The 26,032-nt window shown below is 39.4% G+C and overlaps 1 protein-coding gene across 1 annotated transcript in view; it reads left to right on the forward strand.

Moving 5' to 3' along the window:
• ADAMTS12 (ADAM metallopeptidase with thrombospondin type 1 motif 12) overlaps nucleotides 1-26,032 on the forward strand; it is a 149,048-nt gene that overhangs the window by 52,434 nt on the left and 70,582 nt on the right. The window contains exon 3 of the mRNA XM_015848413.3: nucleotides 5,270-5,444. Coding sequence (XP_015703899.2) covers nucleotides 5,270-5,444 — 175 coding nt within the window. The remainder of the gene's footprint in view (nucleotides 1-5,269; nucleotides 5,445-26,032) is intronic.

Below are 26,032 nucleotides of genomic sequence, written 5' to 3' on the forward strand. Positions count from 1 at the left end.
CATTTGATCTCATTGAACCTAAACCTTCTCCTCTGTGCCTGACAAATGGCTTTGCAGGTCTACTTCTTTGTATCTGTACCTGAGGAAGTATGTGGAATTTCACTTGGACCATCGTGTCACAGTATTTGTTTTAGCTGGAGGAAGTAACTGATGACATTTTACACAGAAAGATCCTGGAGGGGAAAATGCTCGGAAAGCAATTAAATCAGAATCTGAAAAAGGAAAATGAACTCAGCATGTATAATGTTTATAGATAATTTACTTCACTAGTTCAATTTTGATTATTTGAGGCTGAAGTTCTGTGGTAATGAGTGTGGGAATGCTTCTGTTTCCTACAGTAGAATTTTTTTTCTTTAATTAGAAAATTCTTTTACTCAAATTGGATTATTCTTACCACGCACAGCAGTTGTAATGCGTGGCTGTGGAGCGAATTACTTAAGGGTAAAACTGAGATCTTTTCTTCTTATTTTTGTTTCATTTAATTTCTACAAACTTACCATGTTTTCAGAGCGTGCTGCTGCTCTGTTGTCAGAAATATCGCGGTTTTCTTTGAGTAAGTAACAAATTGCTCTCATTACAGTGTTATTTTTTTCATTATTATCAATTTGCTCAGTAATACAGACTTAGTCTGCAAGATTTCCATTCTTTTTTTTTGTTTGTTTGTTTGTTTTGTTCTTCCCTTTTGTCTGACATACACCCACTAATTCCAGGCCTTTCCTTCTGACACGTAAGTACAAATTGCAAAACCTATCCAAGGCCGAGGCTGCTCTTCTTCCTTCTCCCCCTGGATGCTGCTTCAGCTTCCCATATGGAATTGATTAAAGAAAGATATCTGCCAGAAAATATATTTAGACAAAAACAAACAAACAAAAAAGAAAAACCCATACCAAACCAAAAAACCCTGAACATTTCACCGGAAGAAATAGTATGCAAAAATTCTACTGGAAAAAAAGGTTTCTTCTGAAAATCAAAGCATTTGGCTTAAAGCCTCAAGTCAGAAGTTTCCTAGTATTGCCTTGTGCAGAGTGATGTGCAGTGTGGGAGATACAATGTGCGCACAGAGTTGTTTGTATGAGGAGAATGAGGCACTTGAGTGAAATATCCTGCTAAATAATGTAGCGTCACTTCCAAATAGAGCTTTGGAAAATGTTCTTCACCAAAACATGTCAAAATGAAAAATTCTAGTTTTTCCCCTGTAGGCATGGAGAGACCCACCTAATTTTCAGTACTTTCCTTTTCTATTATTACCATTTTATACTGTAGCATTTCATGAGGGGGCGGGGGAAGGGGGGGGTGGGGAAGGGAAGAATCTTGTCCACAGTCACTTTTAAATGATAAAAACTGAACTTTGTAATTTCATTTTATAATAAACTTAAATAAAACCTGCTTATTTATGATTAAGATTTCATAATGGGGGTCAGTTATGTATACCGAAATATGTGTGGATGGGCGCAGGAGCTGCAGATCATGGGATCACCAAATGTATTGCAAGATGTGGAAGAAAAAAAGAAGGAAAATTGATGCTGCAAACTCCTAAAGAGGAAACAAGTATATATTTTACATATACATAGCTTGACATTATAAATCAAAACAACTACTGTTCTATTTATGAGTGAGAAAAGAAACAGATGTAAGAAAACAGCAAATGGCAAAGGGAAATACCAGTTCTGAGTGCTCTGAAGTTTAATGCAAGGATTTGTGGTGTTTTCTTCCTCACTGACTCATTATTTCCATTCTTGGTAAATAGCCCATGGGGAATGAAAGTGCAGCTGTGCAGTGCAAGTTCAGTAAGAACTAAAAGTCTTTTGGAATCTGCATGAAAGCATGCATCTGCATGGTTCACACAGACATATGGTCACTTCATCCCAAGCAGCGTTGGTGGAATGCAATGAATCCTACTGCACTTATCTCATTTGGTTTTACATATAAACTTATGCTAATACCACATTTCTCAAGAAGAAAGATCAGGAAAGTGAAATTATAAAAAACATATGTATTTTTTTGAGTAGGCTAATGTTAGAAATATAAAATATTACTCGTATATTTCTTCTTCAGCAATAATCTATTTCTGAAAGCTGCACATTTCTCAGGGTTTTAAATTCTGATAACTTTTTGCAAGCACTAATGTGCAGGATCTTTATATTTGCAGCTGATCAATCATAATCATTAATTTGCTTAATGTATGACTTAGAATACAACATTTGTTCTCCTCCTTATGGTTCCATACAGGAATGAAAATGGCTGTTTCTGCCTGACAGCCAAATTGATCGGAAAAAAATAATGATAAAGCAGTTCCAGAATAAACAAAGCAAGGATGAAGGATCTTGTTTCAAAATACAGACTAATGCCTGTTTGGGTTAGGCAAAGATTATCTTTCTACAGAAAGTCATATAGAAAAAAAAAGAAAAAAGAAAAAAAAAAAAAGCATCATTATTCTCATGGTGCTTTTTCTACTACAGCAGGAAGCTGTTTTGCATGCGTGAGTGTGAGTTCTGGCTGCTTTATTGTGTTCACACTTCATACCAGGCACGTCACAGCTCAGTGTTGGACACAAGTTTTAGGAGTGATAGATATATAGAGTGCGAGGTCTGGTCACTTTTGTTTGGTCTCAGGTCTGTTTCTAGGATCTGAGAGAAAATTAAATGTTCACAGTAGAATTATCAGTGGATAGACTCTACAACTGTGATGAGGATTTTGTAGGTCTTTAACAATATTGAACAGTCAGCAGGAAAACAAATCCTATTGAGGGTTTCAGTTCTTCAGTCCTATAGACTGCTTGGGTTAGTCCTAAATTGCCAGTCCTTTCCTTGCCATCATGCTAAACCCACCCATCTATTGTTAAGCAACGACATAGAGTTATAGTGGCAGCAAAATTTATGTACTATATGTAGAATGTTCTATTCAGTGCACTCCACTTCTGAATTGCAGTTCTAGTTCTGACAGCTTGTGAGTAATTTGGTAGTGAAGTAGAGTTGGTGTAAAAAGAGAAGTGGCAAAAAGTGTCAGGGCTCAGAAAACACACGTTCCATTCTGAGAGAGAATAATGTTTTGGAAACTGAATTAAAAAAGAATCAATGGAAAGTCCAAAGCCAAGTTTTGTGTTATCCAGTGGCTGTTGGCTCAATGAACTACTCTTTCTGTCACGTGTGTTTAAGTGGGCAACATGAAATATGAAGTATGATAAATTTGTATTTATTACCCTGCTCCATAAAGCTGAGATGGATAACTGAATTTTGGCTTGCAATCATTGCTGTGGGAGCTTTGTGCTCACAACATGCATAATTTTTAAAAACTGTTATTACCTTTCTTTTATGGAGGCAACTCTGACACAATAACTAATCATTCTGCCCTACAAAATCAGGATCTCAAGTGAAGATGGCTAGTTCTTTCTGGTTCCCACTGGTTAAAAAAATATAAGGAATAGAAGGTCAAATAGCCCAGACTTATATAATATCAAAGAAAGGTTGATTCCCGTGGAATAAAACAGAATGGGCAAAGATCTGGGCCAATGCTTTGATTCCCCCAGCAGCAGGAAGAGAGCCACATCCACTGATTTTGTGGTCTAGCCTCCATATAAACATTCCCGCTCCTATTTTCTTGACATTTTTATCCATTCTGCACATATGATCTATTGCTTTTATAGTTCATTTCAGACTGTGTCAAAAGTAGCTTTGATTTATAATTTAAAAAGAAACCACAGCATTTTGGTTTCATGTTTCTGTGTTGATAGTCTTGATTTCATTTTTTTAAGACAAAAAATGAAAACCTACAAGCAGTAACAATATTCCCTAAAGAACAATCATATGGGACTTTGAGTCTTGAACCTGTTACATGTATAACAAAGGCTTCAAGCCAACGTCCACCTCTGGCTTTTAAACTTCAGTTTGCTGTGGAAAATTGGAAGGAAAGGGCTTTTACTTTTAAGAGGTGCTGATGCAGACTGTGAAGAGTTCCCTCTTTTCTTTGTCCTCATGCTGGCTTTCCCAACTGTTCAGGCAGAGTGGAAGACTTCATAGTATTTCTGTGATTTCAGAAGTGTTTTGTAATTTATTTATCCTTTTAAATCTGAATGCAGCAACTAAAGAATCTCAGTGCTGTTGTATTTTTTCCTGTCCTGGAGCAAGTTAAGAAGTCTGCACTGACCACATCAAGAGCAAGAGCAAAAGGGAAAATGAGCTGTAAGAATGGGTGGGATACCTCTATCTATTGTCACATCCCTGCTGTGGGTGTGGTGATGTTAGTAGATTATTTGCTTTAGATTGTGTATTGCTTGGTGTGTTTTGGAGTGGAAGGGTTTTATATATAAACATAAACATAAACATAAACATAAACATAAACATAAACATAAACATAAACATAAACATAAACATAAACATAAACATAAACATAAACATAAACATAAACATAAACATAAATATAAATATAAATATAAATATAAATATAAATATGTATGTATGTATGTATAATATGTATAATGGTTTTGCAATGTTAGTGGTTGCTGCACTAATGCAAACTAAGACTCAAGGGACCTAGGCTGTACATGTTGCATGCATGCATCTCTTGGATTGCATCAGGAGATGGAAATGAATCCTGTGTAGTTCAGATGGCTTTCAAAGGCCCTGTCAAAGTGTACTCAGTTAAAGTTAGGAGTTTGATACAAATTTTACCACTTTTCTTATGCCAGTATGGTCAAAATAGCTTGTTGTACTACACAACAAGCTGCTTATTTCTTCTACTGGAAGCTTGTGGACTCAGGGAGGTGAGGGGGCTTGCTATCTGCGTTGAGAGTAACCACACCGTTCAGCCAGTTAGTGTTGTGTAATCTGTAGCATTTCAGTAGGTGCAGAATCAAGCTTTTAGCTTTTGAAATAGCTTCTCTTCAGGGCTTTTTCTCTGAGGAACAGCTGCAAAATGCCAGAAGAACAAGATGCAACTCTTTGTAGTGCATCATGTTTGACTAATTAACTCCTGACCTTTCAGTGGCTTTGCACAGATATGGAAGCCTTTGCCTCACTACATGGAATTTCAGGATATTAGGAAGAAGATATTTCATCTGTTCTCATTTAGCCTCTTATACCCTAATGAGGTAAAAAGCAACCATGATGTGTGCAGCAAAATGAATGCTGAAAACCTACTGTTTTCATATTTTGATTCTGCACTGTAGTGACTCACTATGAGAAAAGCCCAGGGATGGTGATGTGAAAAGAGTCTGGTTTGTTTTTACTTCTAGCGCTGGAAAGTATATTAACTATTTTATGCTTATTTTCAGACTGGATATTTCCGTCTGCCCCATGGGGATTACTTCATTGAGCCCATTAAAAAACATCAACAGAAAAAGGGAACACCCCAACCTCACATTATCTATGAAGCAAATACCCTTCAAAATGCTCTACGGAGAAGACGAGCAATCCCAATGGGAGAAGAACAAGCATGTGGAGTGAATGGTACAAATGTTGCTGAATTTCTACCCAATTTCCCATCTGCCTCTTTCTAAGAACCTTTATTTTCCACTCCTCTGTGCCATTCATTATGCCAGGCTTTCCTAAATTCTGGAAAAGGAGATAATGCAAAATGAGAGCAACTCAGTCAAAATATTTCTGTTACCGTCCATCTAGGTTCTTTTCTGAGCCTGAATCTAAATTCTCCCTTTGGCTACTAGGATAGTTTTTCACTGCACTGATCCTTTCTACCCCACACTTCTTTCTCAAGCATGAGTGGGTCAAGTAATTTGACTTGAATTCTTAAGTAGTTCTGGAATGACAAGGACTGCAGCCGCTACTGATTTTCGTTAGATATTCTTACTCCATGCAAGTATTGTCCATAGTATGAAAGATCTCACCTCTAATCCATGGCTTAAACTGAAGATTTTAGGATTCTTTGTGATTGTTATCAGAATATTTATTTTGTTGTTCTGAAACTGAAGCACAAAGCACCAACCATGCGGTGGGAATTTTTGTAAAGAAGTGTAAAAGTAAAAGTGATTTAAATACTAAAACTACAGTGATTAACATCATGCTTCCTGGAAAAACAAGTTAATAGACTATCCTGGAAGGGGAGGGGGGTAGAATATGTAAAGGGTAGTTGATATCTCCTAATTACAAAATGAGGTATTGTAATTATTTTTGTAATCATTTACTTGATTTATTCATTAGTGAATTTATGGTGTTGGTAGGGAGAATGAATAACCTAAACGACATAAAGCCCAAGCTACATACAAAAGGAGGTGCAGAATTCTTAGTGTTTTTCATCTGTGTCTTTTCTTGACAGGTTAATAGTTAAAGAATAGTTCTTTTCTGAGGACAAAAAATAAAGGAGTTTATGTTGGAAGTTTTAATTCTCACTCATGACTGCTGCTGAAGTTCTGTTGCTGTGTGACGTAAATTGATGATTTGAAGAAGGAAAAAACAGTTCAGCCCCAATCTGTTTCTGAGCACAGACCTGGACTGCACTTACTGCTTGCTTTAATGACAGTTAAAAGAAACTGGAAGCCTGATGGGTAGTGGGGAGATTGTCAATCTTCTATGATACTCAGTAGGTTAGGGATAAGAATCCTGAAGAGTTTGTGTTGGTGCTGCTTCTCATTATTCTTCATCAAAAAAGGTGTTTCTACTTGGTTGATAACTGAGCCTTATATGTCATGAACATCTATAATTGTTGTGTATTTTATCTTAAAAATGAGATAGCTCCCTACATTTTTGTTTCCTTTCCTGTCTGCTGGGCTATACCATAGAATCATAGAATCATTGAATCCTTAGAGTTGGAAGGGACCTGTAAAGGTTATCCTAGTTCAACTACCCTGCAATGAACATGGACATCCACAGCTAGATCAGGTTGCCTGATCAAGCTTCACCTTGAAAGTCTCCAGGGGTGGGGCATCAATTACAACACTGGGCAACATGTTCCATGCCTCACCACCCTCACTGTAAAAGATTTTTTCCTCATATCCAACCTAAATCTACTCTTTTTTTGTTTAAACCATTTCCTCTTGTTCTATCACCACAAATCCTGCTAAAGAGTCTGTGCCCTTCCTTCCTGTAGCTCCTCTTTAGATACTGAAAGATGCCTTGCAGCCTTCTCTTTTGCAGGCTGAACAGCCCCGGCTCTCTCAGTCTGTCCTTATAGAAGGAATTATTTTAGATTTGCCTGTTAAAAGTGAGAAAATATTCCTGCCTACTGTCTTTCATGCTTCTCTTATGCATGGAATAATGTTTGTAAACAGAAAAATTAAGTACAGAAAAAAAATAGAATATACAAGGTATCTATCTGTGAATTTGCTTTGAGTAGTCTGCTAGTTTTCATTCTTCAGCTCACTTTTTACCTCTGGTGTTTTCTTTTAAAGTTCTGCAGAATGAGACAGAGAAGGACTGACTGTACCTGGATGCTGGGACAAACTGAGCATAGCTTCCTGGAGGTTTTTTGACTTAGCCTAGTTAAGCTTACATGGATTTAAACTTCTTGTCTGTTATTATTAATTATAATGTGACAGATCTGTTCCTGGTAATAATGGTGTGTTCACGATAATCCAGGCTAGCAAAGGGAGGATTTTATGAATTAACAAAGTAGTATACTGTCACTTACACTTCTGTGTGCTAGTGGCATAGTCAGCCTTTATAGGTAATGCCTGCTTTTGGTCAAGCAGTAGTCTGCTTGACTGTCATAAAAAGAAACAATGTGAAAATGTGCATTGTGCTGGTTAGCTATAATCTTCGCTATGGTTCCACACTGTGTGAAAGGATATAACAATCACTGATTCTTCTAAAGGCCTTAAATCTTAGTTTCTGTGTTGTAAAGTAGCCAGATCTTTAACTAGGATAGAAAAAAAACAAGAGTGTAATGTTCTGTTTACATCGTGCATTGTTAAAGAGCAGTTGCTCTTCTTAGAGATAGACACAAACACAAAAGGAAGGTGAGTTAATTCTTGAATTCTGTGCTAAATATATTCACTATATAAGCTGTGGGGAATATTTGTTGCATAAATAGATTACAAAGGTGGTAAATTGACTCTTCCCCTTTTCAAGACTACAAGCAGCTCATGCTCTTAAGTTTGATGCCAAAATTCTAGCATCTGATATCACAGATGGCCCAGATTAATGCCTTTTGGAAACACTTCAAAGCAAAACAATTCCAATTTGCCATTCTGTTTTACAGATTCAACATCATGATCATTTTTCTGTATTATCAGTTCTAGCTCTGACTTCTCTATGCTGGGGAGTAACTGGTGAAGAGCTGCCTGCCATATCACATGTTTGACCTGCTTGTCAGAGTCAAATATTTTAAGCTTGTGGGCTGAGGTTCACGATAAGGGCTGTGTGCTGTTGTTTATTAGATTCAGTTTGTGCTTCTTTTTAACTTAAACAAGGACAGCTGAGACATTTCTAGAATCTGCACTAGGGAAGGGATTGAGTGCCAAAGTTAAAATGTGGTGGTGATTTTTGCTTGGAAGACTTGAACCATAAGGATGTTTTCAAATTAGTGCACAAATTTTGGTGCTGATATTGGTAATTGTCTCATCAGAACTAACATATCTTTCAGGCAAGGAGTGTAAAGCAAAATCAATGGGAATTCATTTGGAAGGGGGTAGGTGAGGACTCTGTCCTCATCTGCAGTATTTTTAAGCTTTTTTTAATTCAAGAACTATGTCTTCTTTTGGAATAAATCTCTGTACAATGTGTTCACAGCAGCTTTTGCTGTGACAGTGACCAGATCAGTCTCCAGGTTCCAACCCTACTTGTCATCTGTCTCTAGTCTACACAAAGTAATATTTTGGCAGCAGTTACATTCCAGTATTTTTGCAATTATGATATTAATTAACTTATAATTTGCCATATTTCTAAGTTGCATATAATTGCATTTAAAATTAAAACTCAGGTATGTACCTTACACTCCCACTGCTGCTACAGCAGTTGCTAGATGACTCAGTCATTAGCTGCATGTAAAACTGAGTGCTTATCTGGTGAACAGCATTATGATACAGTGCATTGCAAGCTGCTGTCTTTGCGTTATTTGAAATGTGTGTGAGAAGGGCCAAGCATGACAAAAGAAAAACTGTCCTGACCTTTACAGATAACTCTTCTGACCATTTGTGCCTGGAAGACAGGAAAACTGAGTATCTGAGAATTTGTTTGGTTCTCATAAATTGGCTGTGTTAAAAACTTTGTAGTGCTCTGACATGTAAGCATGAAAGAGAAGGAATTAATATCTCCTCTACACAATGAGCACTTATCTCATTCACTTTCTTTCCCACAAGGTGTCTGCCACAAGGTGTTGGGCTCATTTGTGAGATGCAAAATGGAAAAGCTTTATGAAGTTTGTAACTAAAAAATGTGCACTTCCAGATTCAGCACTAATATGAGACTGCTGCACTGTAGAGGGGCCAGGTACATTATGAAAGAGATATACTCCTGTATGTTGGTTTGTTGATGGGATCAAGTAGCAGTGGTTTAGAGCTGGGGACACTGAGTTGTATTTGGACTGCAAACCTGCAACTGCTGCAGTAGACTGTACAATATTACAGAGGTGAGATTTAGAGTATTAAAACAGATCTCTGAGAATACGTCCTATGTTGGTGTTTAATGTTAGTTTGACTTGCACATGAGCAACTCCTTCTCTACAGAGGAGTTATAAAACTTATTAACAGAAACTTCTCCATGAGATTGAAGGCATTCATTTCCTAAAGCTATTAATGGGTAAGGCTGGAATGGGAGAGCAGATGAGAATCTGTCCTGGTTCTATATGAAGAGAGTAGTGGGGTGGAGGAACTGAAGGAGCAAAGCAACATTAACTGTGCATAACTTTTTTTTATGACTACTGCATAATGGTCTTGCAGAATGAGTCATTTAACAGGTGAGTAGAAAGCTATTAAGATTCTTTCAAACAATAGTTAGTTACCTGTTGTTCCTACAGGTTGTGTCTGAGCACAGGATTTTATTGAATAAAGATCTTGCCTGTTGATGATTAACTTGCTGCTGCCAGAGAATTCTTATTTCTTCTGTCTGCAAGCATACAGCGTAAAATGTTAGTCCTGGCTTGACAGTGAAGCCTTTTGTTTAACTACTTGGAAGAGCAAAACAAAACTTCGAGGACACTGTTTTATTCTCAAAGGATAGCCTGTCTTTTCTTGGAAGAACATTGTGACCAATGTAAGCAGCTTCTTGCTGGCAGAAACCCTGATGCATGCTGTGTGACTTTCAGATCTTTCAAAGAATGATAGTTACATTATTCCAGTATTTGTTTTTCCTGTATTTAACTAAATCATTTACTGCTCGGCTTAATTTGCGTAGCTTCTCCAAAACACAGGTTTTTGGGTTTTTTTGTTGGTTTTTTTTTGTTTTGTTTTGTTTTGAGGATAGTAAATTTACATATTGAATTGTAATAAGCAAGATGGATTTGATGCAGAGAGAAGAGCATCTTCTCCCCACATCCCTCTGCTTTCTATGAAGGTCTACTAGCGTGTTTAAAAGATACTTGCTATGGGCTGGGGAAAAAAAATAAGAAGAAAAAAAAAAGAGGAAATGGATGCATTTGGACAGAATGACCTCTTTTTCAAAAGCAGGAACAACAAAAGAAGCAGCCTCCATAAGTGTGGAGTGTACCTCATTTCTGGAACAGGCTGCACTGAACTGAAAACAGTGAGGACCTGCTTGCATGTATAGCAGGAAATCGGGCTTTTCAGGGCTGGTGTACCTTGGAAACAAGGTCTTCATGGCCTGTTTCTTCTAACAGCGGATGTAACCGTTGTTTCTAGTTGTTTGTTGTCAGCATTTTCTTTCCCCTAAACAAGCTTTTGAAATAAATTCATGTTTCGAACTTAATTTCTGTTCTGATTTCAGCTGAGATAGTTTTCCTGCCAGTGCCTGGTATGGCTCTATGTTTTGGATTTAGGATGAAATAGTGGTGGATCACATGCTGATGTGTTGGCACTGAGTCAAGAACTTTTCAGCTTCCTGTTCTGCCCTGCTAGTGAGGAGATGTATGGAAGGAGCTGGGAGGGGACAGAGCCAGGACAGCTGACCCAAACTGCCCAAAGGGACTCCCATACAATAGAGTGTGGAACTGTATAACTTGTGGGTTTGGTCAGAAGTGCTGTCTCTACTTGAGGACTGGCTTGGTTTTGATCACTGGAAGGTGAAGAACTGCACTGTGTATCACTTGGTTGCTCTTTTTTTCCCCTTTACTTTGATTTTCTCATCATTACTTTATTAAACCATCTCTATGCCAGCCCAGGAGTTCTCACACTCCCACATATTTCAGAGCTCTCCCCTACACTGTCTGAGGGCACTGAGCAGCTGTGTGGTACAGAGTTACCTGATGATTTAAACCACAACACTTTCAAGTTTCAGAATTTTTCTTCAGGCATTCCTCGGTGCTTATTAGAAGCTTACTAGAGATAGGCTTGATTATTTCCATTTTCTTGAGCTTTCCTTCTCCAGAAAAAGGAAAAATTGTCTTCTGTTTCTGAAATCTCTGGATTCTGTGCTGGGGAGATAAGGAACTTTCAATTTGCAGCTGTTAACATTTGACATACAAATTTAAGAAGATTTACGCTTTTATTTAACTTTGCTGTCAAAAATGCTGTTAGTAAAAGTGGGTTTTGTAATGAATAAGCAGGTGCAGGTGTGTAGCCTTCTTGCTAAGGAATAGAAAGGATTTTAATTTTCATTACCATACAGATATTCAACGGATCTATTTAAAATATTGTTTTAACTTCGTGTTTTAAGGGCACAGGATAATGCTGATATGTCTTAACTTCAGTAGCCTAACAGTTGAATATTTAATCTAGTACTTGTATTATGCTGAAGGAAAGTGTGAAATTAAGGGAAAACCAAGGAAATTGTTGATGCAACTTGGTAGCAGTAACCTGTTTCCATCAAAACACATCAGAAACATGATACGCTTTGTCAGTCAGTGACTGAATGAATTATAAAGGTCTGTGAGTTGCCATTTTTCACATAATGTGAATCAAAGCTATAAGTGGGGTAGGGGAGGAATCTGCTTCCCTATATTTCAGCAGCGTCTTTCTGTTCCTTTCTGTGCCACTGGGAAGGAAGAGTATTTTCTGTACTGTGCTTACTTAACTATTGTTTAAAGGGTAGATTGGGATCTCTTCCTTGTCTTCAGTGAAAGAGTCTGCTTAACCAGTCACTGGATTAAAGAGCATCTGATTGCAGACTGAACTTAGGTTCAATATTTCTAAACACATTCTTTGGTAGATAAATATACTCTGCTCTTGATCTTTGCTTACAGCTTTCCTTGTTAAACTGTGTGATATTATTTCACTTTTAGTGTGTTGATATTGATTTGGTTTAAAAAAAAAAAAAAAAAAAAAGAAGAAAGAAAGAAAGACTTTTTAATGTAAATATTTGTTGCAGTATTGATTTGGAGAGCCTTAGCAAGCTTAAAAATTAAACTGTAATGTGTCAGCCATCCATCTCTCCTTTACAGGAGAAATACAGTGTTAGTCTGGAACAACATTATATCTTATTTCCACAGTTGCAGTAAAGAAAGAAGTAAACAAACAAACCAATCTAAAAAAAAACCAAAACAACAACAACTACAAAAAAAGCAATACAAAAACAGAAAGTAGCATTTGTAAAAAGTTTTTATTACAGGATTTTGAAAACTTGCTCAGGACACTTGTCTCGTTAATAGAGTTGTATTGGCAAAGCTGCTCAGCCTTTAGTGCCAAATTTCACAGTCATACTGAACTTTCTGTGAACTTTCTAGGAAGAAACTACAATTACCTTATTATTTCTGGGCAGATCAGAGATTTCTAATTCTTCTGAGAAGTGCTGGACATGTGCTATGGGGCTAATGAACTGATACGAGCTCAGCATTCACAATTAGTTTCTTCAAAGTCTGTATGTCCCTGATGAGCCTCTGGGTAGCCTCCTGTTGTATGTGACCCACTTAAACTGCAAGATGCTCATGGTGTTTGGACACTAGGTTATTCTGTGTGAAACACAGTGTCTTTACTGCTTGAACTTGGATATGTTTTGTGTTACTGGAGAGGATTCTCTGCTGTTAAGACAGGCTGAGAAAGCTGGGCTTGTTAACCTTGGAGAAGAGAAGGCTCTGGGGAGACCTCATTGCAGCTTTCTAGTACTAATAGGGAACTTATAGACAGAAGAGAGTCCGACTGTTTACATGAAGAGATAATGATAGGACAAGAGATAATGGTTATAAATGCAAAGGGGGTTAGGGGGGATGGGGGGTGGGATATAGGTCACATGTTAGGGGAAACTCTTTACTCACAGGATGATGAGGTGCTGGCCCAGAGAGCTGAGCTGCCCCATCCCTGGAGGTGCTCACAGGCAGGTTGGATGGGCCCTGGGCAGCCTAAGCTGGTGGAGGCAACCAGCCCATGGCAGGGGTTGGGGCTGGGTGGACTATAAGGCCTCTTCCAACCCAACACATCCCATGATTCCAAAGTTCTGTAATGAATTATAGTTAATGATCATCTCGCTCCTCTCATAAGTTTTAACTTTATGATGTACTGGAATCAAAGGTTATTGCATAACTTAGGAAGTTGTAAGATTTTCCTATCCATCACTATTTCAGTTATTTTTTTAGAGCAAATTCTAAATTCTATCTTTTGAAGGCAGAAGTGTTTGAATATCTGCAAGAGAAGAAAAGCAGTTCTGAGATTCTTCGTTAGCAACTATACCAAAGATTAGGTGAAAACATCTATTGTATGCCCATGTTCTGCTGCAAAGAACATAAAAGAGAACACTATTGCCATCTCTTCTGTACCAACTTTCTGCTTTTCTTCTCTTTCAAATATTCAAACTTACTGTGAATAATTTGTAATCAAGTATCTAAGCTGAAAAAGATGTATTCGTGTTCTTTTAAAAAAATTAATGGTGAAGCCTCTGTGTACATAAATCAGTCTGTTAGGTCAGAGAAAGTCTACTCTAAGCTGTTGTAGTCATTCTCATTGAACACTCCCAGGCAGAGAATCTTTGTGCAAGATGTTCTTTGTTCACTTCTTCAAAAACAGTAATTCCATGCTGACTCTGTTTTATACACGTTTTTAAATGGTTTTGTCTAAAGTTTTGCTCAGCTGCAAAACAGTATTTGAGTTAAATCTGCAGAGAAATGGTTTTTTGCATTTTAAATACTTCTTAAACACAAAGTACAGCATTGATTTGAGTCTGTCAAAGTTAGAATTAGAAGCAAGTTTCTTGCTTGCCTGATGGCTGAAATAAGCTGAACCAAATTATTTCCACTCTGAATCTCTCTGCTGTTAATTGATCCTCAAGTCTGCATTTCCCTCAGCTCTGTGGACATTTGGGTGTGGATCAAAGTCTTCTTACAGATGCTGCAGAAATTTTAGCAAGGGATTATTCCTGACATTTTCTATATTATTTGTTTAACGTTCTCCAGGTAAAATATTCACTGAGCTGCTATCTGTCTAACAGTATTTTCAGTGTCTCAGTTGCATCCATTACCCGATGTGAAGGTTAAAGATTCTGTGGTGATTCTATGAAGTGATTCTGGCAGCCAGATGTTACTCTAAGGAGATGGATGGGTAGGAGAAGTATGAAATTTTGTCTACTGGGCAGGTTCTGGGAAGGAAATGCAGTCAAAGAAGGGGATTTCCTGCAAAGCCTGAGCCAGTAGTACTGGCAGGCAGCTAAAAATTTTAAAGCAGAAATTGCCTTATGTTTAGAAAAGGGATTACTCAACAGCCTCTTCCCCAGCTTCTTTTTTAGTACAACTTTCTCTCCTTAGGCTATTATTTATCATTTTATAATGTGTTTGAACTGGATGTTTTTCAAGCAAACACACCTGCGTTTTTCTCTTTCTGGTCCCATGCTCTTACATATCTTAAGAATTTCAAGACTACCACACAGAAGAAGCCAGGGAGTTTCTGCAAATGAAATCCAGGATTGTCATGTACAGAATAATAAAGGTTGAATCTGTTAACAAGGTTTTGCTTGATTTTCTTTCCAGCGGAGTGCAAATTTCAATGCTCAAACCCAGTTCTAGACAAACATTTGCAAACATTTGCAAACACCTTGGTATTTATCTATGGGAGCCACAGTAGCTCCTCTCTCTGAAAGACTGTGTCATAATTTTCTATAGGCAATCAACCACAAAGTGTCATTAATTATAACTGGTTTTGCTGGTCAGTATCCATCCAGTGCATGACAAAAATAAGACAGAATCATGATATGCAAAAAGTGATAATTCCACCAGTGTTTGATAGAGATCATGAATAAATGAAAATCATGCTCAAAACTCTGGCTAGAAGCTGGAGCACACTGGCTTGGGCCACAGAACTCAGGAGGAATTCAAAGTGTCGGAGGTTGCCCCATGATGATACCATAACAGGGCTACTTAAGTGGGATGCCCTATGGCTGAAGTCCTTGACCTCCCATATGCAAAGATTTCTCCTCTGACATGTCTGGTTTCATTTGTACTCTTCTGCTTCTAGAAATGCCTTTCTGAGTTTTCCCTCATCACAGAGCTGAGTAGCTGAGACACATCTTGTCCCTGCTCTGTTCTTTTGACTACTGATCTGTGAAGGCTTCTGGTTTTGGAGAGGCCTGAAAACTTGCATGTCAAGGGGAGCCTCTATGATGATCTTTCAAAGGGTTGGGAAGGTCATCTAAGAACAGAAGACACTACTTAAGTAAATCCAGCTGGCGACTGGTCACGAGTGGTGTTCCCCAGGAGCTGGTGCTGAGGCCTGTCCTCTTTAGTATCTTTATTGATGACCTGAATGAGGGCATTGTGTGCACCCTCAGTAAGTTTGCAGATGACACCAAATTGGCTGGGAGTGTACATCTGTCTGGGGGTAGTGAGGCCCTACAGAGGGATCTGGACAGGCTGGAGAGATGGGCTGAAGCCAATGGGATGAGGTTCAACAAGACCAAATGCTGCATCCTGCACTTTGGCTACAATAACCCCAGGCAGCACTGCAGGCTTGGGGCAGAGTGGCTGGAAGACTGTGTAGAGGAGATGGACACGATGAACTTGGGGGTACTGATTGATGCTCGCCTGAACATGAGCTGACAGTGTGCCCAGGTAGCCAAGAAGACCAAGGCATCCTGGCTTGCATCAGAAACAGTGCTGCCAGCAGGAGCAGAGAGATGATTGTTCCCCTGTACTCAGCTCTGGCAAGGGGTCTGGAGCACAGGCCTTATGAGAAAGGAGCTGGGAATGTTCAGCCTGGAGAAGAGGAGGCTCAAAGGAAACCTCATTGCTCTCTATAATTTCCTGAAGGGAGGTTGTAGTGAGCTGGGGGTCGGCCTCTTCTCTCGTGTCATTAGTGACAGAACTAGAGGGAATGGTTTCAAGCTATGAGAGGGGAGATTCAGGCTGGACATTAGGAAATATTATTTCTCAGAAAGGGTGGTCAGGCAGTAGAATGGACTGCCCAGGGAGGTGGTGGAGTCACCAACTCTGGGGGTGTTCAAGGAACGACTGGATGTTGTGTTGAGGGACATGGCTTAGTGGGAGCTATTGGTAATAGGTGAACGGTTGGACTGGATGATCTTTTAGGTCCTTTCCAGCCTTGGTGATTCTATGATTCTATGAAATGCATCCTCATACATTTTTACTTAACTATTTAAGACATGGTCAGAATACTTCTTAACCAGTCAATTCATCAAATACTATGCCAAAGATCCATCTAGAACCAATTCTTAATGTTTTTTCTTTAATTTTTACCTGTTTCATGTTTGGACTTGAAATTGTTTATTTCTGTGTTTTATGGTGGGAATAGCTGTCATGTTGCAGCTGGAGAGCTTTCTGAAATTCAGTATATTTTTAGCTGAATTCTTGACTTATTTGCTAACTTGGAAAAGCTAAAATGTATGAGTCTGTCATCTTGAAATCTTGCCAAGGTTTTTGTAGTGGTACATCCAAAAAGTAAATTGTATTTTGCTGTAAGCTAAGTGCTGAGCCTATGTTCACTCCTACATCTTAGTACTGTAGGTGTGCATGGCAACCACAACCACGAATCCTACACAATTAAACCACATTTGTACTAATACATGTAATGTGTCTGTATTCTTTGACGTTGCAGCCAAGTAGCAAAGACTGATCTGTGTCCATGCACTTAACTTGACAGAGTGACCATGAAATGGTAAGATTCTGACTATTGAAAGGGATTCCTGGTGTGTGTATGCTCCTTTACTATTCTCAGGATCTAATCAGCAGCATTGTTTTCATCCCTCCTGAGGTCACAGAACCAATCACTTTAATAGAGTCAGCAAGTTCCAATATGTGTGTTTGTTCCCAAAGTCTTACATTTTACAGCCCAATGGGGCAAGATCTATACCAGATATCACTGCTGAGTTCGTGTTTAACCTCTTGTCAGATATTTCCCAGTCTGTTAGCGCAGTAGGACTATCCATATTTGGTATCTTGGATTAGGAGTGAATGAAGCAAGTTATAAGGAGAGGTGAAATATAACATCTTTAAAAGGCAATTAAAAATAATCTGTCTGTTAAGTAAACAATGAGGTTAACTATCTAGAAAATGAAAGCCCAATACTACCTGAGTGCAGAAAAGCCTGCAAAATTACTATTCCTGTTAATGAAAACTGAATTGAGAGAAGTGCCACCTGCCTCCTGAAGTCAGTGGGATAATGAGAAATGAAGAGCAAATTTGCTCTGAATTTCAAACATGCAGGCTGACATGGCAGAGACAGTTAATTAATAAGGGATACTGTGCAAATTTCTATTTCTCTACAGAACCCATCTAGAATGTGAACAGTCATTGTCACAGCAAGCTTCATAGAGGAAATGTGAAATTCCTTATTTAACTCCAAGGAATGCAGATCAGCTACTCAGAAACTTTTTTTCCTGTACTCTTTGTAAAGATTGTGCTCATTTGTGGTACCCAGCAGGGTATCTGGAGGAGGAACCATACCATGGTCTTAGGGAGCATAGAGTTCATACATGTCCTTGATTTTTGCAGCTTCCTATAGAATGTAAAGTACCTGCTTTGGTTCCTAAATATTTTTAGAGTGGGTGTGTTACAGCCAGAGCATGTATCAAGAAATGTGTAATTTGAAGTGATTTATTTCACAGAACTGGCAGATTTCATATTAAGTTTTTGATGGGAAGCCATATCCTGACGTCCTACACATTGCAGCAGATAAAACTGACAAAACCTGCCAGTTGTTAAGCAAAGTTAATGCTGCCTTCGGCTGAAAAAGCTTCCCATGATTTAACTTTTTAGCCAAGAGCATGGGCTAATTTATTGACAAAGCCAGAAAGACTTGACATGTACACCTCTCTGCTTACAGAGTTTGAATGTTACAAATGGGGAATTAGCTGAGCAGCATTTTTTGAGCTCTCTGTGACCCATCACAAGTCAAAGGAGAGTGAAGAATGCAGAGCAGAGTGTGCTGAGATCTGGGACAGAAACTGTAAAAGCAGCACAGGGGGGTTGGGTGCTTGGGCTCACACATGGGAGCTGCAGCAATGATGGACTCTTGAGGAGTTCTTGGGTGGAAGTTGTTTTGAGAATGAAGCTGAGGAAGTTAGGGCAAGAGGAATAGAAAGATGCAAAAAGATCAACCAAGCTGGAGACAGATGTGACATAGAATAGCTTAAACTTAACATCCGCACTTTTCACAGCCAGTTGCAAATTAAACTGTCGAGATTCAGTTAACTTGGAAGTTTCTTTCTGAGGCTGAAAATACGAGTCAAAGAAAGGTCACAGCCTCCAGGGAGGCTGCATCCTGTTTTGGGACCACCCAGCAGCTTGGGTAAACACAGGAGTGATGGCATCTTGCAGCTGCCCCTTTGCCTCTCACTTCCATCCCCAACAGCAGCAGCAGCTGTTCCCAGCTGCTCTGGTCTAGATCTTTGCACCAAGAGATGCACGTGGCTGTTTTTTTGCTTTGTTTGCTGAAGTGAAATGATAAGGAGCCAGAGAAGAGTCACTCTGGCAAACAGGCCAGTTTTTGGAGGCCTCAGGGAAGCTCTCAGATACCATCCAGCATTTCTGATTCACATGTGAGAGGGAACATAGGCAGGCAAAATGCCGTTGGGCATATTTATTGTGGTGATGGTGACAGTACAGAAAGGATTTTTTGAAGAGTGTCAGTGTGGAGGAAGTTCTTAAGAGGTTACTGCAGGTCTGAAAGAAAAAGTACGTGCGTCTTGGGTGTATGAACAAGCAGTTGGTTCTCTCCAGAGAGGAGCTAGGAAATCTTGAGTTGTTTGCAGAGAGCTGAGCAAGGCTGGACGTAGGAGGACAGACCTCTTGATTTCTCTTGAGGGGAATCCTCTGCAGCTGTTTTTCCCTGGTCAACTCCCAGGAAACTGTTCTCTTGGCTGGAGGGAAGGCAGTGTCGAAAGAAGCATGTGTTATGGATTGAAGGGCGTTATGCTAATTTACCTCTCTCCTTCACTCATAGATCTTCCAGGGAACAGAACAAAATGTTTCTTCATTTCAGGTTTTTGAGAGATATCTGTACCGTGCATGATTCAGTCTCTGATGAAAGGGGAATTGCACAACATCTCTGAAATGAAATATTTGCACAGGGAAGAACATTGATTTACTTAAATCCCTGAATCAACTCTGGTTATGCTCAGTAAGACACTTCTAATAAAGAACTTCCAATGTGCACCATTTTTAGATTCAGTTTGTGCTATGAATTTAAGTGTTCGTGAGTGGACAAGCTGCCTGGAGAAATTACTCTCCCCAGTGCCTGTGGGGCAGCATCCAGTCTGCCTCTGGGCACATGAGCTTCCTGGGGCCCAGGAGTGGAAGGCAGTTTTCATCTGTCTACTGCATCTCTCTCCTGGCTGGCTGTAGTTCTCACAGCTTGAAAACCATTGTGCTCTCCTGTCCTGCCCCATACAGAGAGAAAGCCTGAGTCCCTCTCACCGCCCCCGTCCTTCAAGCACAATCCTGAGTAGTCCTTCCCCATCCTTTGTTTCCTCCAGCATTGTTTTACATTTTGTAGCACCTGTCCTTGCAGTGATGTGATCTCTCCACCATTCTCATTTTCTCACCAGCTTTTGAAGTGGAGCTTTTGGAGAGCCTGCACTGAGTACCAGTTCTGGGGATCACATGGGTAACTTCAAAGAGCAAACGGGCATTCCATAGACCCATGCTGCCAGTTTCCTGCTAGTTCATAACTGTTCTGGTCATCTGTCCAAGAACTTTTCACAGTACTTATCCTTCCAGAGTTTCATTCTTTCTTTCACTCCTCAATGCTGCTGTGCCTGAACATGCTCTCCTGCAGTATGCAAGCTTAGGAAAGACTGTGTCTTACTCTTGCTCCTGGTAGAAGGGGGTTGGTGACCCCCTGATCACCTACATCTAAGCAGTTTTTTTTATCTTCATAATAGAAATCTTGGAGTTTTATTCAAGAGCTTATAGATACTGCTCTATTAACCTCACTGGAAAAGATTTCTTCACGATGTTTCTTTTAGGTACTTGCTTTTGCTTCATGCAAATGAATTTTCATACCAATACATACAAAGATGAAAAAAAGATATTAATAAAGCCTGTATGTTTAAATTTTTGTTTGCAACATAATAGTTCTCCCGGTTTTCTTTAACTGAGGTTAGCAATTCTTAAATTTTTAGTAACAGACATTACAATATGGACATAAATTAATGGGAATCTATCTACACATCTGTTTTACAGTGAGGTATTCAATTTTAAAACATACTTGGTTTTTCATCAAATGAAAACAGAATAGTACCACAAGATTAATTGTTGTGAGGTGTCATATTACAAAGTGCTAGATGAAATTCATAGAAGTCACCTTGTTTTTCTAATCCATGGCTTTGATGTTATCAGCAAGATAAGAGATAAAACGAGGATGGAAAGTTCAAACCATTCCTTGAGCAGCACCTTATGGATGCAGTTTTGTGTTGTCTATTGTTGTCTTGGGTTTAATCCCTCAGGAGAAGAAATGAGAACATTCAGAGCGAAGGAACATAGTTCTTGCAAAGTGTAGGCAGCTGTAGATGTAGCTGTTTCCCATGACATTGTTCACTGTATGTTTCCTGATGCCAGTGATCCAGAACATTTGTCATTCCATCCTTTCACTGTAAGTGGTAATGAGTGGCAGAGACACTTGCCAGCTGTTTCTGATTAAGTGCATCTGTCAACACAGCTTTTAGCTTCATTCTGCATTAACGTGATGTGATTCCACTAATTGACACTTCATATATTTGATAGCAGGAATGCTGAATTTAAAGCTTGCAAAGATGCAGCTTTTCTTTCTCTATGCTTTTTTTTTTTTTTTTTCATTTTGGTTGGGTCAAGGTGGGGAAGATCCCATGTCAACATGTTTGAATATTGGTAATAATTTCCTGTGTGAACACTGTTCTTCAGAACTCAGAAGATTTTAACTCACTCTGATTTTAGCTTTGTTTCAGAAATGTCACTGAGAAGAGCTGGTTTGCTTACCTGTTCTGTTCTAAATTCATGTCCTTTGTTCCTTGTTTTAGACAGGTTTTTTCTGTATAAATTGTGAATATTTGCTCTCACGTTATCAGCCTCCTGACTTAGTTTTAATGGGATTATTTGTAAGCAAAATTGTACCTGTAGGAAGAGAGTAAGTATATAGAATTGCTAGTGTACTTAGTGTCACTGAACTGTTCTAGATAGCTGCATTACTTACTTCAGCAAAGAGAATTAGAGAAGGGGAGGTAGTTCACTTACTATATTGAGTAAGCTGTTGTTTTTTAGTTTTTCAGATTAGTAGTCAAGTTCCTGTAGTAAACCAGCCACTAGTGTGGAAATACTGTGGTGCTCAAGATGACATGTATTTCTAGCAACTAGTCTTCTTCATTTGAAAAAAGCAAGCTATACATTTATTGACAAAGCATACCAGATCAGCAGTGTTGTAGGTAATCACAGAAAAGGAGTTTATAGGAATATAGCTTCTTCCCAGTCTGGAAGATAGGAGATGGACCTCTGGTTTTGGAACTTCAGCTGAATCCTGAGCAATTCACACCGAGCTCCTAGGTGGATGAGGATGATCAGGAGTCTGGCAGAGTGCTGGGAAGCCTGAATTTATGTGTGTTCAACAAGGCTCATCAGGTCTTTCCACATGGTCGTCCCAGCCCCAGAGCCTGTTATCTGCCTGCAGCCGCCTCTTTGCTTTCAGGACACGTGGTGTGGGCCCTGTGTCCTTTAGCTTTGCTGGAATCTTAATGTAGCCCTGATAGGTTGGATATTAGTCATGTGAGAAGCTGGTGCTGACATAAAAACCATGCCCTTTATTAGATATAGCCTGAGCATCAGGGGGTAATGACCACTTTTTAGAAAGCAATCTTTATTTTCTCAGTGTCCTTTTGATTCTTACTAGCTGAGTCACTCCTCAGACTTTCCTTTATTTGGTCTGTGGTTGAACTTGTGTGTTCTTTCATATGCTTGATTAATGTTATTAATTATGATTTCATTTGTTTATTCATCACTCCATGTATGGTAACTTCCATTAACAGTTTACTGACCTTCTGAAGTACTCATTCCAAAACTAGTTTTTCTGTTAATACTTAAAGAAAAGCCACATCTTAAAACAATGACATAAAGTGAAGGTTGTAATAAAAATCTTAGTTTACAAAGTTCTGAAGAATGTGAGATTTAACATTGTTAACATTATTAATATTATTCATACCTCACATGTGGAATTGTATTGTTTTGACTGTGAATGATATGGAGTGGTGAACATAATTGAGCTCTTGTTCAGAGAGAAAGCAGATGAGGATGGAAAGTGAAGACATAAATTTGTGCTGTTCTACTTTGTCAGACTTCAGTTGTCCGCATTCTCCTCTCCAGGAAGTTTACAGACATTTTAACTTTTCTTATATGCATCTATGCATATGAGCCCCCACTGCACCTCCTTATGTGTTGGAAGATGGCTGTGCAGACAGCCCCCTGAGGTCCCTGTCTGCACTCCGTTCTGCACTCTGGTTTGTGCACCATCTGCAGGGGAAAAAAAGAAAAAGGTGGAAAGAGACTCTTTGATATGGAAATTTGAAGTAATGCCTGGAAAGGAAGGGAGTCGTGTCAATACTTTTTGAGAGTTGGAAGGGGAAAAAAGCAAAAATTTAAAGAAAAAACATCCACACACCCTAATCCAACATCACTGTGAGGGGATAAATTGTTCAAAGTGAAGAACGCATACATTTTTTGTAGCGAAGCTATCGAGTTCATTTGCAAAATAACAGCAAGTTAATAAAACAAGTGTAGTTGACACTTAATGAAAAGTGAAATTGATTTGCTAAAAGAACATGAATTTATTTCCTTCACTGAAGCCATGCATGTTTTACCTGTCCTGGGGAATTTTTTAATACTACTTTTTTCTCATGTTTAATTCAAACTTACAGTAAGCTTAAAATCTTACCTTGGAGCTGAGAGTTAAGGGTTATAAATGTTGTTCTGTTGGCCAGTTAGCATTGTATGGATAGTTTCAGGAGATTTTTAAATTATTATTATTATAATTATAAACTAATGCATCAGGCTTGTTTGACAGTAGTGGTTACCATCTTAGTGAGCTCTCAAGGTGATCATCAGAGATTGTGGATGAAATATTACTCTTTCTATGCTTCATCCTTGACAAAAGTTGTTCGCAAAATGTACATTCTGCCAAAAAGGGGTGACATGAATAAGTAGTGACTGTGAAACACAGGATATTATGGCTTGTGAATGTCTGGTATAGGGGCAAATGATCAAGTTTTTCTTTGAGTTGGGTTTATGAAAGGCAGGTTGTGCTTAACCAACCTCGTCTCTTTGGGTGACAAGACTGGTAGAAGAGGGAAAGGCTGTTTATGTAGTCTACCTAGACTTCATCAATGCCTTTGACATGGTCTTTCACAATATTCTCCTGGGGAAAGTGGCTGCCTGTGGCCTGGACAGATTTACACCTCCTTGGGTAAGGAACTGGCTAGAGATCCATGCCCAGCAGGCAGTGGTTAATGGAGTTAAATTGGGCTGGCTGCCTGTTACAAGTGGTATAACCCAAGTGTCAGTACTGGGGCCCATCTTGTTTAATATTTTTATTGATTACCTAGATGAGGGGACTGAATGTACCCTAAGTTTGCAGATGACACCAAGTTGTGGTGGTGTTGATCAGCCCGAGGGTAGGCAGGCCCTTCAGAGGGATCTGGATTGGCTGCACCACTGGGATGAAGTGAATGGGATGAGGTTCAACAAGGGCAAGTGTCGGGTCCTGCACTTTGGCCACAGTAACCCCATGCAGTACTATAGGCATGGGGCTGAGTGACTGGATGACTGTGAAGAGGAAAGGGACCTGGGGGTGTTGGTTGATGCTGGGCTGAACATAAGCCGATAGTGTGCCCAGGTGGACAAGAGTGCCAATGGCATCCTGGCCTGCATAAGAAATTGTGTGGCCAGCAGGAACAGAGAGGCGATCATTCCCCTGTAACAAGGCAATCATTTGTGGAAATGTAGAAGCAGAACACATACTATAGCCACCTTTGTTTTACTGTTTCTCCAAGAGCTTCTCCCTCTGTGCCTTCTTCACTAACAGAGGACTTAACACAGCTGGAGATATAGTTCTTGACTGCATGGGTCTGTGTTAGATCCCTGCACTAGAAGGGGCTGTCACTCAGGAAAGAGTTTTGTCAGTGGTGCTTTCTTGCTACTTGTCAGTAGTTTTTCCACCTCATATTTCTTTTCCAAAATTTTCCTGCAGTTCATAGCCTTCTGCTTAACCAGGTCTGCAAACCTTTTTTTGGAGGTTATTCACTCTAACAGTGTGAATAGCTTTGAACATTTTCACTTCCAGAGCTGTCACGTCTCCTAACAATAAGCAAAAGTCATTGATAGATGTGAGTACAAAGCCTGACCACTGATGTGATGTTTTATATGGCCATAAGTAAATCATTTAACCTGCAATGTGAAGAAAATATTTTGTTCTGATGGCTGTGGGAAGGCTTTTCTCAGCAGAAAAGACTTGAAAATATAGCTAGTGAGAAAAATAAGTCTGCTGAAAACCACGCAAATCTATGAGATACACCACTGAATACATTTCACAAATAGCCCCAGTAGAGGTGAGCATTACAGTAACTGGATAAAGCTTTAGGAAGACAGTAGGAGTGATGCTGCAGCCTGGGCTAGTGGAGATAGGACAGGGATTACATCAGCGGTAACTTGTTTTCCTTCTCTTAATCAAATAAAAATAAAGTATCTGCTTTATTTTCTTCAGCTTTATTCACAGATTACACATATATTCTTGCATGCAGATATGAAAATATTTTTTCATGAAGATTACTTTTCATGATCAAAGTACTGTAGGTATGTCTTTCTTTGAGTTCCTTGACACAATGGGAAGGAAATTTTCCTTAATGAGTAACTTTAGGCAGGCAGTGTGCCCTGGTGGCCAGTGGGATCCTGAGGTGTATTAAAGGGAGTGTGGCCAGCAGGCTGAGGGTGCTGATCTTCCCCCTCTACTCTGCCCTGGTCAGGCCTCATGTGGACTACTGTATCCAGTTCTGTAATCAAGTATCTCCAGTACAAAAAAGACAGGAATCTCCCAGAGAGAGTCCAGTGGAGGGCCACGAATATCATAAAGGGCCTGGAGCATCTCCCCTGTAAGGAAAGGCTGGGTAATCTGTATCAGTTCAGCCTTGTGTGTGCTGCAGCCTAGACAGTCAGCTGTCTGTCTGTATCTAAAGGAGGGCTGTAAGAAAGACAGGGACAGACTCTTCAGTAGGGTCTAATTCAAAAGATTCTGTTATTCTACGATCTCCTGCTGAAATGAATACACAAATTTGAGACCTTGTTGCTGACCTATCCATACCTGAAAGGAAGCAGGGTCTTGGCAGTTGTCCCCTAATGCTTTGTAGCACTATGAGGTGGAGATAATGCTGGACAGCTGTCCTCTGCCATGCAGTGCTATGAGGCAGTGCTGTCTGTAAGGGCTTGAAGAGCTGAGCTGTCTTTCTGCTCTCTTTGAAATAATGGTGTCCTCTTCTGTGAATGTCCTACCAAAGGGCTATGGCAGTATCTAATAACAAGAAGTACTCCTGATTCTTCTTAGGACTCAGGAAATCCCAGAGCTGTTAAAGTACTTTTCTGGCAT

This window comes from Coturnix japonica, chromosome Z (genome assembly GCF_054131305.1).
Source record: "Coturnix japonica strain WE chromosome Z, WE-NBRP24, whole genome shotgun sequence".
NCBI lineage: Eukaryota > Metazoa > Chordata > Aves > Galliformes > Phasianidae > Coturnix > Coturnix japonica.